This window comes from Marmota monax, unplaced genomic scaffold (genome assembly GCF_021218885.2).
Source record: "Marmota monax isolate L192 unplaced genomic scaffold, Marmota_monax_Labrador192_F-V1.1 WCK01_AAM20220418_F8-fsc00041, whole genome shotgun sequence".
NCBI classification, from domain to species: domain Eukaryota; kingdom Metazoa; phylum Chordata; class Mammalia; order Rodentia; family Sciuridae; genus Marmota; species Marmota monax.
Window position 1 is genome coordinate 14,968,337 of NW_026695238.1, and position 16,451 is coordinate 14,984,787.

The following is a 16,451-nucleotide window of genomic DNA, read 5'->3' on the forward strand; positions in this document are numbered from 1 at the left end:
AATTCGTTTAAAATTCCTTTATGTTCCAGAAGCTAGTGAGGAAATACCCCAAACTTCGCCATCATCTGCTCGACCAGGTACTCCTTCAGAACATCAACCTCAGGAAGCAGCATCACAGTTTGAGAGGAAAGATGAGTCTAAAACTGAGCAAATGGAAAAAGCTGAAGAGGAGATTCGGACGGAAAACAGTCTGCCAGCCAAGGTGCCCAGCAGAGGGGATGGTATGTATTTGTGAGAGTAGACAAACTAGGATTCTGTTGAGGCCCGTGATCACTGATATGACAGGCTTTGACTTATGTCTCCTAGAATTCCTTGTGGTGGGTGAATTATTAGAATAGTTTTTTTTTTTTTTTAACCAGTAAATGCAATTAAACAACGTTCCCCACATAACTATTCATATCAGAATTCACCAAAATAAAATCTGTGAAGTTGGAGCTCAGAGATTTCACGTTGTGGATGTTATCACATAGCTGTCCTTGCATCATTTGCAAGTTGGGTTTGGAATTCTCTGCATTAGTTCAATTCCCATATCATACAATTAACCTTTCCTTCTTGTAATGGTATTTGTGCACAACTTTACACCAAAACACCATTGTTCCAAAGAAGCCAAAAAGAGTGCATGGGTGATTCTGGAGGTCCCATCATCTTTGCTAGAATATATGCTTTTTCCTTATCTTCTCCAGTGTTGCTGTATTGGTTTGAACTGCTCATTGCCATTTTTAGGCAATTATTATTGTTTATTTCCATGATTATTCTTACACACATTTTAAAAACAACATTGTGATGCTTGATGTTAAAGGGTTGTTTGATTCATTCTTCAGCAAAACTCACAGCCTTTCATATCTCCTGGGAATGTTCACCTGATACAGCATCTGCCTCAAAGCATGCTGCTTTTGTGCTGTTCTCCATCTCCTTCACATGACTCACCACTCTGAAAGCGTTTAGGTCCTGATTTATACCCTGTTTTCGTGTTCATACTGTGTCTGAAACTTTCTTCCTGCCAAGCCCCCAGGCTAGAGTGTCAACATTTCTCTTGTTTCTTAAAAACAACTGGGACTGTTTCTAACATGCGCGTGTACACACACACACACACACACACACACACTCACGTACGCATGCGCGTGTGCACACACAATTCTAACGATCTGTTTTTTTTTCTCAGTAGACTTGATACTTTGAGAATTTATTTGAACCAATAATTTCTTTTCAGTTTTTTAATGTAGAGCATAAAGCTGAATGAATGAATGAATGAACTGATTCAACAAATATTTGATGTCTATGTGTCAAAAACTGTGGAACTTATGCTGCTTGAGACCTGTTTGAATCAAAGTATTTGTTTTTCAGTTATGATATACCCCAGAATTATTTGCAGTGTGCTTTCTTAAAAGGACATACCCTGAAGGTCTTACTGTAGATGTTAGCATCGAGAGCATACATGCATATTCTGAGAGATCTTCATAGATGTGCATTAAAAGTTAATATTCCAGATTTGTAGTCTATAGCGAATTCAATCATGCAATAACCAACAACCCAGAGCAAAAAATAACAGTAGAAGTTCACTATTGTCAGACTCCTGGAATGCATCAGGAGGCAGTTAGTTTTTGAACTCATCTTGGAATGATAAGTAGCATTTGGAGGTGTAGGTGTGACTGGGTAAGTTGGGAGAGGGCATTCTAGTACAAGGAAGCAGTGAGATAAAGTGAGGAAGTAGGACTGACTGAGGCAGTGGTAAGAATCTGCCTTTTTTTTTTTTTAGATATGGTATGAGGTGTGAGAGAAAAGGAGATTGGTAAAGAATATCATTGGAACTTAGATTTGGCAGCTATGTATGGGGTATCTTGTGAAAAGACAGGTGGGTTGTACTCTGACAGTTTAGGCTCTTAGGCAATCACAATGAGGTAGATAGTGCACCTGTAAAAGAGTGGTTGCAGGTGAGATTTAAGAACCAAAATTGACAGGACTTAGTCACTGACTGTCAGGGCAGAGAAGAGAGCAAAGGTGACTGAGGTGCTTGAGAAGATTATGGTGCATTTCACAGGAAAAGAGTGAAAATTGGGCACATTTGAGAAAGGAAAAAATAGATTCAGTTTGGGACATTAGTTCTGAAGTGTTAATTAAAAAAAAAGAGATGCCAGAAAGTGTCCTTGGGTTCAATCCCCCCTCTCCCTCCCCCAAGAGTAGATGATGAAGATGAGGAAGAGTCATTAAATTAGCAGCAAGTGCTTGGCTTTCAGAGAAGAGCTTTTCTGAGGTGAGAGAGCATAGAAGTCTAAGGGTGGGTGGTGGTAAAGGGGAGACAGCATATATGGACTATCCTTTAAAAAACTTCAGCAGAGTAAGGAGATCAGGAATTTGGTTGGAGAAGGCCTCTGTAATTGAAGAAACAGGTTTCAAAGGAAAAACTAAAATTGTATTTGATTATTTCCATGCACCCCCACCCCTTTTACCTACCTTTGTGCGTGTGTGTGTGTTTGTGTTTGTTTGCTGGGGATCGAACTCCGGGCCTAACACTTGCTAGGTAAGCGCTCAACCACTGAGCTACACTCCCCAACTTTCCTTTTCCTTCTTAAGAGCCTGCCTGCTGAGAGATAGAACTAGTAGCCAAGACAGAATTGCTTTTATATTTTCTACTCTTTATTGAAAAGAATATCCTGCAGTATTCACATACACTCCTAAATAAAACATGTAATGTATTGAATTATGACTTGATAATAGGCACTTAAAAATGATTGCTGATATTTTCAGTGGACGATTAGATGAGGTTTGACACATTTTTGAGAAAATTCTGGTGGTTTGATAATTGTCTTTACTACTTGGGTACATAAAGAAGGGATTAAACTGTTGCCATGAGTTCCAGCTGTAGCTGTTGGATATATGTGCAAGTGACACAAGTAGACACTGTAGGAAGATCTTTTAGGGACCTCTTAACGCTTATCTTCTGTCATCCTGTAGAAATAATACTGTCATTCTAGGGACAGTACTACATTTTTCCACAGGAAGTAGCTTCAGTGTTCATGACAGGGGTCACATTTCTGTTGGACCCATTCAGCAGGCTGCCCAAGTTAATGATGTTGAGTTAACCTAACAAGAGTCTCTGTATTTCTACAGATTTTTACTAGTCTAAATTCTTCCTCTAGAAATGGTTCCTGACATCCAGCAGCCCCTGACACAGCTCCCTCCAGACCCAGCCTCTCCTCTTCTCATACTTCCACCTCCTGTTACTGCTCCCAGTCCTGCCTCGCGGCCAGTGGAGATGCCAGTTGTTGGTGCTCCTGGTATGGGCGGTGTTTCCACAGAGCCAGATGATGAAGAGGGTCTCAAACACTTGGAGCAGGTAGAAATCATGTTATTCTTTCTCATCTCCTTTCAAGCTGCCATAAAAATAAGAAACCCTTAAATGAATATTCAAATATAGAACTTTTGTGCACTAAATTTTAAGTGGAATGGAAAAGTTGTTGGTTACTTTGTATTTATTTGTATGAGTAATTGTCTTTCAAATCATTTCATGGTTTTAAGTTTCTGCTATGTAGTAGTAATTATGTCAGATTATTTTTTGCTCTTCTGAGTTTGCCCTTAGCTGTTTACTTTTCTTTTGTCTTTTTTGGACATTAATCAAATGCCAGAAATGGCGAATATAAGCAGCTGTGGATGGGCACCATGTTGTCCATGTTTTTTGCCTCAAGTATAACAGGGATGTTAGTTTAAGTCTCAGGATGTTAGCATCATATTCCTGTCTCTAGATTTCCCAAAGATTGCATATACCATTGAAATGTTGCTTTTGTACAAAATAATTTCTCTTTCCTTCAGACTGGGATTGTTAGAGACAGGAAATGCTAAAAGAAGGGAGTGTGGGCCTTAGTAAACCTGTTAAAATTTTATTTGTAATTGTAGAAATTGAGCCTTTTGTTCTAATAAAATCCTGTTTTTAGTTTATGCAATTTAGAATTAACCAGCAGCTACTAAATCCTTGAAAGATTTGTATGGTGCATAAGATAGATTGTGAGAGAAAAAGAAAAACTTTATTAGTGTATTTATTAGGAACCTGGATTTTGATCTTTACCAGTTTGAAACCTTGAGCAAGACTTGACATCTTTGAGTCTTAGTTTCTCCCTCTGTAAAATGGGGGCAGTACCTATTTTATGGCATTTTTGGGAAAATTGCTGCCTGCTTTGTTCCTTTCAGTGTCTTTCACAGATCAAGTAGACCAATAAAAGGTGGGCATTATAACATGTGTAAGTATTGATTTAGGATCATTTGTTTCCTTGGTCTCTTTTTGTTTTTCTTATTTTTTATTAGCAAGCTGAGAAGATGGTGGCTTATCTCCAGGACAGTGCACTAGATGATGAGAGACTAGCATCAAAACTGCAGGAGCACAGAGCTAAAGGAGTGTCAATTCCATTGATGCATGAAGCAATGCAGAAGTGGTATTACAAAGATCCTCAGGGAGAAATTCAAGGTAAAGTTGTTCTCCCCTACTTGAAATACTGAAGTGCCTGCCATTACCTCCAAAATCTTTTAAGAAGAGGATTTATTTAATGTTAACTTGCATAATAGTCTGGAAAGTCATCAGCAGGCTTTGTTTATATATGTGAAAATATATATGTGTGTGAAAATAATTTGAACACAAGGCAGAATGTGATGATTAATATGGCAGTGGCATAAGTAAAGTGACATAAGTAAAGCTGGTGAAGTAGTCAGGTAAGTTATGCATTTCTCTTGTGCTTCAGTCTCCTTGACCATCAAAAGGTGATGGCAGTGGTGTTGGGAGACCTTGAATGTTTTGCTGAAATAAAGGGTGGAGAACTACTAAAAATGTCTGAGAAAAGATATATATATACTATAAATGAATTCCTTAAAAGATGTGTGTGGTGCAAAATTTAGATTGGGAGAGAAAGCTATACAGAATATTTGTGGATTCTTTATTTCTGCTTTTGAAATCTTTTCTTCCAACATGAAATTGATTGTTGACTATATTAATGTCACTTTCAGGATAGTGTTTTACTGAATTCACCCTGTAAGTTCTTTCCAATGTATTAACTCCCATTCTACTCTCTCAGTCTTTATTGACTGCTTTGTTCTCCTTAATATTATTTATTGCTACCTGGCATTATGTATACTTATTTATTGTTTACATCCTACTACACTATGAGATAACCTGAGAAGCAGGGCTTTGTGTATATGTGTGTTTTAATTTATTTTCAGTTTTCACCATTTATTGTAATGTTTGTTACGAGTTTTTCACATATGGCATTAATTGTGTTAAAGTCGTTTCCTTTTATTTCTACTACTTTATTGACTTTTTTTATTATGAAAGGTTTTTGAATTCTGTCAAACACTTCTGCATTAATTGAAATGTTTGATCCCCACTTTTATTCTGTAATGTACTATGTCACATTGATGAGTTTTTATATATTGACCCATCTTTGCATTTCAGGAGTAACTTGCACATGACTAGGTGTATAATCCTTTTTAAATGCTGCTGAATATGCTTTGCTGTAGTGTTTTTTTCATGATTTTTATATCAGTATTCACAAAGGATTTTGGTATGTAGTTTTCTTATGGTGTTTTTGTTAGGCTTTGAACTACAGAATGAGTTAGGAAGCATTCCCTCCTCTTTTTTTTTTTTTTAATAATATTTATTTATTTATTTTTGTTTTCGGCGGACACAACATCTTTGTTTGTATGTGGTGCTGAGGATCGAACCCGGGCCGCACGCATGCCAGGCGTGCGTGCTACAGCTTGAGCCAAATCCCCAGCCCACAATCCCTCCTCTTTGATTTTTTTTTGGATTGATGTTAAATCCAGCAGGTCTAGAATTTTTCTTTGTCAAGAGATTTTTGATTACTGAGTCAAGGTAACTGTCCTTCGACAGATATGTAGTTTTCATATATTTTCTCCCAATCATCCTTTCCTCTCTTTGTCCTCTTAACAGTTTTTCACAGAGCAAAACTTTTTAAATTTGAATGAAGCCCAGTAGATCTTTTATGGATTATTCTTTTTAGTTTTAAGTCTAAGAATTTTTTGCTTAGTTTTAGATCCCAAATATTTTATATTTATTTTTTAAAGTCTTAAATTTTACATTTGAATTTATGATCCATTTGAGTTGATTTTTATGTAAGGTATGAAACATACTATCAAGTTATGTTTCATTTGGTTCTATTTGGTTTGATTTGCTTTTGCTAATGGATGTCTATTTGCTTTAGGACCAAGACACACTGTGCTCCCTTAAATTATTTTCTTTCAACTTTTGTCAGAATTCAGTTGAACAGGGGCTAGGGTTGTGTCTCAGTGGTAGAGTGCTTGCCTAACATGTGAGGCACTGGGTTTGATTCTCAGCACCACATATAAATAAAATAAAGGTCTATTGAAAACTAAAAAAAAATATTTTAAAAAAATTCAGTTGAATACCTGTGTGGGTCTGTTTCTGGTTCTCTACTGTCTTCTATTGTGTGTCTATTCCATCAGAATGCCGCACAGTCTTCATTATTTGTACCTATATAATAATCTTGAAATCAGGTAGACTGGTTGTTCTCAGTTTATTCCTCTTTTTCAAAATTGCTTTTATTGCTTCAGTTCCTTTGCCTTTCCATATAGATTTTAGAATAATTTTGCCCTTATCTTCCAAATATCTTGCTGAGATTTTGATAGGAATTATGGTAAATCTCCACATAAAGTTGAGAATTGACTTCTTTACCACACTGAGCCCTCCAATCCACAAGCAATGGTCTATCGTCAATTTAGATATCTTTGATTTCTTTTATCAATATTGTGTAGTTTTCATTATAGGCTCTTTACATGTTTTGTTAGATTTACACTTGAATATTTGATTTCTTTGAGTGATTGTAAATGTTATAGTTTTAATTGCAGTGTATTTGTATTCATGACTAGTGTATAGAAATTCAATTGTAGCCGTGTGTGGTGGTATGTGCCTATAATTCCAGTGACTCTGGAGGATTACACATTCAAGACCTGTCTCAGCATATTGCAAGACATTGTCTCATAAAAAAAAAAAAAAAGAAAGAAAAATTAATGCAGTTGAACTTTGGGTATTTATCTTATACCCTTTGATTGTGCTTGATTTGTTTCCAGGTAGACAGTCATGTCATCTGCAGATGATGGCAGTTTTTATTTCTTTGTTCTCAGCCTGTATGCTTTTTATTTCCTTTATTGCCTCATTATGTGTTTCATCACTACAATGATCAAGAGTGGCAAACTCCCTCCACCCTTTTTATTCTGTAATGTGGTGTGGTCCTGTGTTCTTCTCTTAGAGGGAACACATTCAGTCTTTAATCATTAAGCATAATATTAGTCATAGAGTTTTTGTAGATGCTCTTTATTAAGTTGAGAAAGTACTCTTTCATTTTGTTTTCTAAGTTTTTATCATATGTAAGATATTATCAAGTATTTTTTCTCATCTGTTTATATGATCATGTGGTTTTTCTTCTTTACCCATTTCATATAGTAGATTACATTGATTGGTGTTTGAATATCAAATAAGGCTTGCATCCTTGGAATAAAACTCCAGTTGTTCATGGTGTACAATACAATCCTTTGTGTGTATTATTGAATCTTACTTGCTAATATTTTGTTAAAATTTTGTATCTGTATTTATGAAGGATCTTATTTTGTATTTTTTGTACTTTCTGTTATCTGGTTTTACCATCAGGTTAATATGAATTGGGAATATCCCCTCTGCTTTTATTTTCTGGAAGAGATTATTTAGAATTGGTATTAATTCTTCTTTAAATGTTCGGTGGAATTCTTTAGTGAAATCATCTGGAGATTTCTTTTTTGGGAATTGTAAAATTCAAATAAGTCTGAGTGCAGCGGCATACACCTATAGTTCCAGGAACTCAGTAGGCTGAAGCAGGAGAATCACAAATTCCAGGCCAGCCTGGGCAATTTAGCAAGACCCTGTCTCTGAATAAAAAGGGTTAGGAATATAGAGTGCCTTTGAGTTCAATCCCTAGTACTACAAACATAAAACAAAACACAAATTCAATTTCCTTAATTATGAAAGAGCTATTTAATGTGGTAGTGTTAGTTTGCACTTCTTGACAAATTGGTCTGATTTATCTAAGATATGAAATTTACGTGTGTAGAGCTATTGTTGGTAGTATTCTCTAATTGTGTGTTTTGTTTTTGGTTTTGCCATGCAAGAAAGCTTTACTATTGGAAAAAAATTGTAAGGCTTAAACAAAGAGCATTCTCAAGAGAGAGAAAGAGCTTTCTTCAAGCAGAGAAAGACCTCTTACTATATATTTAGATCTTCAATTTTATAGTGTCTATCCTGCTTCATTCCCAATATTGGTAATTTATGTATTTTTCTTTTTTGCCATTTGTACCATTTTTTTTTTTTTTTTGTACTGGGGATTAAACCCAGGGGTGCTTAATCACTGAGCCTACATCCTCAGCCCTTTTTATTTTTTTATTTTGAGACAGGACCTCAATAAATTGCTGAGGCCTGCGTTGAATTGAGAGGCTGCCTCAGCCTCTCAAGTTGCTGGCATTATACGCATGCATCATCATGCCCAGCTTTGTACCAGAGTTTTTTGTGAGTTTTACAGATGTTTTCAAAGAATCAGCTTCTTGTTTTATTGACTGTTTTCTATATTATTTTTGTTTTTAATTTTGTTAATTTTTGCTTTTTATTTTTTTCCCTTCAGGTTGCTTGGGGTTTACTTTGTTCTTTATCTAGGTTCTTGAAGTAGAAACTAAGATATTGATTTGGGATTTTTCCTCTTTGATAATGTTGAACCTTTGATACTATATTTTTTTTCTCTCAGCACTTCTTCAGCTGTCTCTCGAAATATTTGATATGTATATTTTCCTTTCCATTCTATTCTGTGTATTTGTTTTTTAATTTCCCTTGAGATTTCCTCTTCTATCCATGGATTATTTTCAGATGTGTTTTTGGTTTCCAAGTGTTTAGAGATTTCCCTTTTTTCTTTCTTTTGTTGGTATCTAGCTTGATTCTGTTTTAATCAAAGAGAATACTGCGAATGATTTCAATTTTAAAAAGTTTTTGAGATTTGTTTTATGGTCTAGAAGATGGTTTATCAGTGTTATATGTAATGTGGGTACTTGAGAAGAATGTATATTTTGCTATCTTTGAAGTGTTCTAAAAAAATTCAACTCACTTCTAATGTTTGATTTATGTTTTTCTGTAATTTTGCTGATTTTTCTGCCTAGTTGTTCCATCAAAAGTTGAGTGAAGGGCAGGGGTTGTGGCTCATTGGGCTTCATACAAACTTAAAAAGCATGTGTGAGGCTCTGGGTTTGATTCTCAGCACCGCATAATAAATAAATTAATAAACAAAATAAAGGTTTACCGACAAAAGTTGAGTGAAGGATATTGTTGTCTTCCGATTGTTGATTTGTCTCTTTCTTTTTCAGTTCTCTCACATCTTGCTAAATATATTTTGCAGCTATGTTGTTTGAGCCCTACACATTTATAATTGCTGGGTCTCGGTGAATTAACCCTTTATTGTTATATGTCTGTCTCTGATAATTTTCTTTGTTTACCTTATCAGATCCTAATACAACTACTAACATAACTTTTTGTTAATCTTTGCATGATGAATTTTTTCCTATTATTTTACTTTCAGTCCACCTTAATGGTAGTATATACAAGTGTTCTTCAGTTTATCGTGGGATCATGTCCTAATAAACTGATTATAAGTTGAAAATATTGTAAGTGGAACAATATTTAATATACCTAACCTACTGAACATTGTAACTTAGCAACAAAGTATGCTGTAGAGTCTTCATTTTTTACCCTCATGATCTGATGGCTGACTGGGAGCTGTGAGTGAGTTAGTGTAGTTAGGAAGTATTGTTGAAGTATGATTTCTACTGACTGTATAGCACATTCACATCACTACAAAGGGGAAATATTGGAAGTCAAACCATTAAGCTGGGGACTCTTCTGTGGTTGGGTCATGTTTCTGGTTGCCTCCTTCTTCGTTTCTAGAAGAATTCCAGAGTTTTCAGTTGAGCTTAGCAGGAGAAGTAAGGAAAAGTATATCTACTCTGTCTGAAGTGGAAGTCCCAAAGGCATTGTTTTATTATTACATATCAATTGCCTAGTTTATATAGCCTGTGTTTAGTAAATATTTGTTGAATGAATTGATTATATTTTACTGATCACATGCTTTGTTAGTTTTTAATGTATAAAATACTTGATGATTTCTTATTGTAAAATCTAGAGAACATTAGTTTATCTTTTCCCAGGGCCAGATTTAATCTTACCTAGGTAAATTGTAATTTGTCTCAGATTAATTGATTTTTGTTTATATTTTGCCCTACCTCCTAGAAGAATATAAAAACTAGAGAATGTGTTTAGCCCTGAAAGTTTTATTTTTTTCTATGTTCAAATGATAAAAAGTCCACCAAGTACTTATTAACTCTTTTCAATTGTTTCTTACTTTTTTTGACGAATGAATTGTTATAGAGATTAACTGAGATAAAGGTAATAACTAAAGCACTACTGTGACTGTGGGATATATAAAAACAGAGTTTGGGCTGCAGATGTAGTTCAGTGGTAGAGCACTTGCCTAGCATATGCAAGGCCCCTGGGGTTTGATCTATAGCACCATTAAAAAAGGAGGGGGTTTATTTAAAAATTGTTTCTGTTATATTTTATTAGTTAGAAGCCTATATGACACCTTTAGAGGTAAATTATAATACTATAAAAAATATTTTGCCGTGGTTTGGGAGGATAAGGCAGGAGGCTCTGAAGTTCAAAGCCAGCCCTAGCAACTTAGTGAGTCCCTAAGCAACTTAGCAAGGGCCTGTCTCAGAAAAAAGGGGTAGGGTGCTGGGGTGTGGCCCAGGGGTTAAACAGCCCTTGGCTCAATTCCCAGTACAAAAAAAAAAAAAAAATCTTTTGAGGATCAGATTTAGGGAATATTTCTTTTGTTTGATTCAGAAAGGAATTCTTACTGCTTTTTTGTTTAATTGATACTCTTACAGGTCCCTTTAATAATCAAGAGATGGCGGAATGGTTTCAGGCTGGCTACTTTACTATGTCTTTGTTGGTGAAGAGAGCATGTGATGAAAGCTTCCAACCTCTAGGTGATATCATGAAGATGTGGGGAAGAGTTCCCTTCTCCCCAGGCCCAGCTCCCCCTCCTCATATGGTGAGTACTTTCCAGTTCAATTGGAGTACATGTTAGAAACAGAAGCACTTGGTTCTCTTTGAAACACAACCCCGTGTTACTTTTAATAAGAAAGAAATGGTAGTCCTTTGAAAGTGATTGAAATGATAATGGGAGACTGAATACTGAGCTATAATGGCCTTTTCAAATCTCTCCCTCCCTCTTTGTCCCCTGTGTACTTGTGAAACAGGATTCTTCAGTACCTTTCCAGCAGATGTAGCATGAAGGAAAACCAACAACTTACCCTGACCTACCTGTGGTCTGCCTCCTTACCACTCTAAGCTCATGTTAGAACTTTTATCTTCATTCATCTGCTGTGCTTCACCATAAATATCCTCTTTGAGTTCCTTAGATGGAATGCACATTCTCCTCCTCGTATCTCCATTTGCCTCTTGTTTTCTGGCTCACAGCATTCTTAAATTTGAGTCTTTTCCTGAAACAAATATCATCAGTGCTTCAGGATATTTCGGGGACTTAAATCTTTGGCTGGGGAATCCTTCTTGAAGTTTCTCCAGGCCTCTCCCCAAAAAGTTCCTTTTGAAAGTTTCTTAATAGTATCTCCCTCTCCATCTCTTTGATAGTATCAGGAGGTACTATCAAAGAGATGGAGAGGGAGATACTATTAAGAAATAATTCCTCACCTTAAGGAATCTCTTATAATTAAGACACCATCTTATTCCACTAGATGGCATTGTTTAGTTTTTAAAGATACTAGAGTTTTTAGTTAAGGGTTTGGGTAAAAGAATAGTGTTTGAGGGGAAGGTCTTGGATTCATTGCTTTCAGATATATATGCAAAGTGGCTTTTAGGTTCTTTGCAGTTTATTTAATAGTGTTTCTTCCTCCATCCCTTTACTCCCAGGGGGAGTTGGACCAGGAACGATTGACCAGGCAGCAGGAACTCACAGCCTTGTACCAGATGCAGCACCTCCAGTACCAGCAGTTCTTGATACAGTAAGCAAAAATGCAGCATGATATACTGCAGCACCAAAGGGGCTTTAGACAGGATCTGCTCCCCAGTCTCTCACCTTTACAGCAGAGTGCTGCAGGCTCACGTGATACTTTAGTAGCCTACTAGTGGCATGTTGACCACTGTACATTCTAACTGTAGTCTTATCTTACCTCTTAAATGCCAGATTTTGCAGAAGATGACACATAGTTATAATTTTCAAGGTCTGTATTTATTAAAGGAAGAGGCAAAAATGTTTGAAGAACTTAATGCCTTCTGAGGCTGTCAGTGAGACAACATATAGGTTACTGGCAGGAAGAAGTTAAAGTTTATACTGTTTAAGAGTAGGCCGAAATGATGACAAAATCACTCAGGTTGCATAATCCTTACAGAAGAAGTAGGTTTGCTCTGGTGTGCAGGTTGGCAAAGTCTGGCCTTGGTGGCCTATTACTTTTTTTTTTTTTAATAAGCAAAGTATTACTGGATCACAGGTCCATCCATTTGTACAGATCGTCTGTGGCTGCTTTTGCTTCACAAAGACAGAGTTGAGACTGTATGGCTTGCAAAGCTGAAACTATTTACTCTTTGCCCCTTCTCAGATCTAGGGGGGAAATTACCTATAAATTTCCAAGTGGAATTATTCAAATTTAAAAAATTTTATAGACATGATTTTATTTTTTGCAGAGGGTATTTCATTTGGAAATAGCTGTTAAATCTGTTTTATTTTTCACTTTTAATCTGGTAAGGGACTGTTTTCATATTGAAGGCATTTGGCACTTTTCTACATTTTGTGGGATTTTTGTTGTTGCTTGCTTTTTGCTAGAAATATATCATCTATATATTCACCAGAAACATGTCGTCTATGAGTTTAGTTATCTCTGAAACAAATTACAGAATTTTCTGTGTGACTGTTATTATTATGAAGGATCATAAAATATATTTGGTTGCTATTTCTAATGATTTTGGGGGTGATGATGAACTCAACTTTGTCTTTCGATGTCTTATTCAAGTGAACTATAAATGTAGGGTCACTCTTTTTTTTTTTTTCCTTTAACTTTTTGAAGACAACAATACGCACAGGTTTTGAATCAGCAACAGAAAACAACCTTGCCAACCCAGCAACAGCAACAGTTGGCTCTTCTCCTCCAACAGTTCCAGGCTCTAAAGATGAGGTTGGTGGTCATTTCCATTATGTATCACATTTGTGTGTGTGTGTGTGTGTCTATGTGTGTGTATATGTGCATGCCTGTGTGTACATTCACACATGTGAAAGAATTAAAGGAAATTTGGTATAATGAGTGAATTTGTCAGAATATTGACAGATAATCCATATCTACATGTTGTATATAAAAACAATACAGTTTTAAAAAGTAATTTAGATGGTCATAGCATTAAAAAAAAACTTTTTTTTTTTTTTTTTTAGTAGTGACCAAAGAATAATGAGAACACTATTCCTTGAAAAGCAGCATGATCTTATGGAATTGTAAGAACAACAAAAAATCATAGTCTAGGATTTTAATTTTACTTTCATCCATAATATCTGTAAAAATATATTAATAATGCTATATAGAGTTAAGATTTTCTGGAACCCAAAAACCATTAAAGTAGGTACAAGGACAGGGAAATTATGCAGAAAGCATTTAGGTTTCTGCTCTTTCAGATTATGATTCAGGATATTTGTCTTAGCTCCTGAAGATGTGCCAGTTACTGCTATCAAAACCTTACTCTCTGATTTAATCAAAAGGATTCATATTTCTCCTTTGAACCTTAATCTATCCTATGAAGCAGGCAGGTTGGTGGTAGGACCTCTGTTTTAATGATAGGCAAACTGGGGCTCTGTGAGGCTATAGGACTTGGCTAAGCTAACATGGAAAACTTCAGAGACAAAAGTGCAGACTTTTTGGCTTTTTTATCATAACCTGCCACCACTGTGACTTTTGTTGACACGATCAGGGTTTTTAAAAGATAGTAGGTACAGCAGTCATTTAGAAACCAATATTTGCTAATACTGTAGAAGATTCCTGTGATCACTGTGCCTCTATTTTTGTTCCTCGTCTAACTGTTTTGGTAGTTTGGTGATCAATAACCCGGAAAACCCATAATAATCTAGAAGTTGCTCTTTTTTTTTGCAAGTGACAAGAACATGTTAATTTTTTTTCCCCTCTCTTGCAGAGTATCTGATCACAACATCATTCCCTCAGTAACTAGGTCTGTGTCAGTGCCAGATACTGGCTCTATCTGGGAACTTCAGCCAACAGCCTCACAGCCTACAGGTAAACACTTAAGAGTGTAGTAGTAATTTATAATTCAGTTTTTAAAAAATGTGTCAGATTTTTATCCATTCTGTATTGAATATTAACAAAAAGTTCCATTATTAATAGATCATAGAAGAAGACTGAAGGTATTAAAAATACACTGTAAAGGATTTTCTAATGGAAAAGTATTAATTGCTTTTGGTTTCTTTAGTTAAAAGTGGAAAACATGCATAAGTAAAAACAGATCTATCTTTGAGTTAAGGATTGATAACATGCATTAATATTGTAGATGCCCAGAAATGTAAGGAAGAGAAAAGCATGTTTTGAAATGAGTACCTTCCTTCATCCTCTGATCTTTTTGCATCAAATTAGAAAATTTGTGGTTAGGATTCTTTTTTTAAAAAAGTCAGGATGCTGGTGAAGTAAGTACTTCTTTTTCTTAAGGTCTGATGTCTGCAGAGGTGTGGCAAGTTTGAATAATGAGTAGTTCTTATATGAGATATGAGTTTGGGGGCTGGAGTTGTGGCTCAGCGGTAGAACGCTAACCTTGCACGTGCGAAGCCCTGGGTTTGATCCTCAGCACCATGTAAACATAAATAAATAAAGATATTGTGTTTAAAAAAAAAAAGAGAGCTATATGTTATTTGAAAATTCTTAGGAACTGTAAACATTGGTGAAGAGCTGTTGAGCCATAAAGCAGTGTTCTAACACTGATCCTGCAGATTATGACAGTGAAAGGATGTATTGTCTTCCTTCAAAAACTTTCTATGCTATGTGTACCTTATTATTTTTTTTAGAAGTCATTTATAGTTAGGATATTAAAATATTCTCCAGTGTTTTGGAAACTCTTAAGTACATGATTAAACAATTTCTCTCTTTGGATTTGTGTGGGGTCATAGTCCTTTTAAAGTCCATGGGCTTTAATACAGTATTTAGTAGTTCATAAATTGAGTGTCATAGGAAATAGATCAAAAGCGATGTTGGCAAATCTTGTTGGCAGTAACAAAACAGACTTAGAAGTCGTTATCTGTCATTTCCATGTATGATCCTGTACTGCCTTTTAGATCACCCTGTCCAAATATTACTTGTAACACCTCTCCAACCTTGCCAGAGACCTCCCCAGCTCCAGCTGTAACACACAGGCTCTCTTTCCAGATGAAATTCATTCTGTAACCATTTTTAAATGAATAGTTCAGTGGCATTTAATATCTCCACAGTGTGTACCCACCTAGCTCTCTCTAGTTGAGTATAGCAAGAGGCTGTATGGCTACTGGAAGTCTATGGAGTTGGATCCAGCACACTGGGATTGAAGTCTTGGCATGGTCACATACTTGCCATATGCCCTTGGGAGTTTTAAAAACTAGTTTATTACCTGTAAAGTTGGGGAGATTTGAACAGATGCCTTTATAGAGCTTTTGCATTTTGACATCAGTTCCCCAATAAATGCCCTATACTTCTTTCTTTCTAGATGTATTGAAGGACAGTGATAGAAACGAATCTGCTGGTAGTTCAGTCTACTTAAAAGCAAAACAGATGTGTATGATAGAGCTCATTCAGGCCCAGGAAAAAAGCAGCTTTTTTTAAAATTATGTACATGAGTATATGACCGTGAGTGCAAGCTCTGACTTGCCGCAGTCTGGCTGGGCACAATCAGGAGCCACTTGTCAAAAGAAACTAACTTTATTTTTAGAACCACACACGCCAAACAAAATAGCCTCTCAGGAAAAACCCTCAGAGCCTCAACTGCCACCACTGGCTTTCCACAAGCCTCTCTCTCCCACACAAGCTTCTCTCCACCTCCCACAATCCTCCTCTCTTGAGGCCGATTGGCTGGGTCACGTGGGCGGAGCCAAAAAAGTCCCCCAATGAGCAGCTCCGTGGTCTGAAAGGGCAGGGAAACAGCCCAATGAGCATCACCGCAGAGGAGCCAATCAGCTAGATGTTGCTGGGGCCGAGGAGCCAATCAGCTAGATGTTGCTGGGGCCGCTGTGAGCCAATCATCAGCCAGCAGCTGGAAGTTTGCTGGCAGCTGGAAGTTTGCTGGGGCCCCTTTGGCTGTGGCTCTCAACATCTCCCCCTCTCTGTTTAAA

At 36.4% G+C, this 16,451-nt stretch overlaps 1 protein-coding gene across 6 annotated transcripts in view; it reads left to right on the top strand.

Moving 5' to 3' along the window:
• Gigyf2 (GRB10 interacting GYF protein 2) overlaps window positions 1–16,451 on the top strand; it is a 135,664-nt gene that overhangs the window by 85,467 nt on the left and 33,746 nt on the right. For 5 of the 6 annotated variants that reach the window (XM_046439577.2, XM_058577478.1, XM_058577481.1 and 2 more), the window contains 7 exons: window positions 30–221; window positions 3,138–3,334; window positions 4,297–4,456; window positions 10,975–11,141; window positions 12,020–12,111; window positions 13,171–13,278; window positions 14,279–14,379. In XM_046439577.2, the coding sequence (XP_046295533.1) occupies window positions 30–221; window positions 3,138–3,334; window positions 4,297–4,456; window positions 10,975–11,141; window positions 12,020–12,111; window positions 13,171–13,278; window positions 14,279–14,379 (1,017 nt within the window). The remainder of the gene's footprint in view (window positions 1–29; window positions 222–3,137; window positions 3,335–4,296; window positions 4,457–10,974; window positions 11,142–12,019; window positions 12,112–13,170; window positions 13,279–14,278; window positions 14,380–16,451) is intronic. The other variant, XM_058577480.1, reaches the window with a different exon arrangement.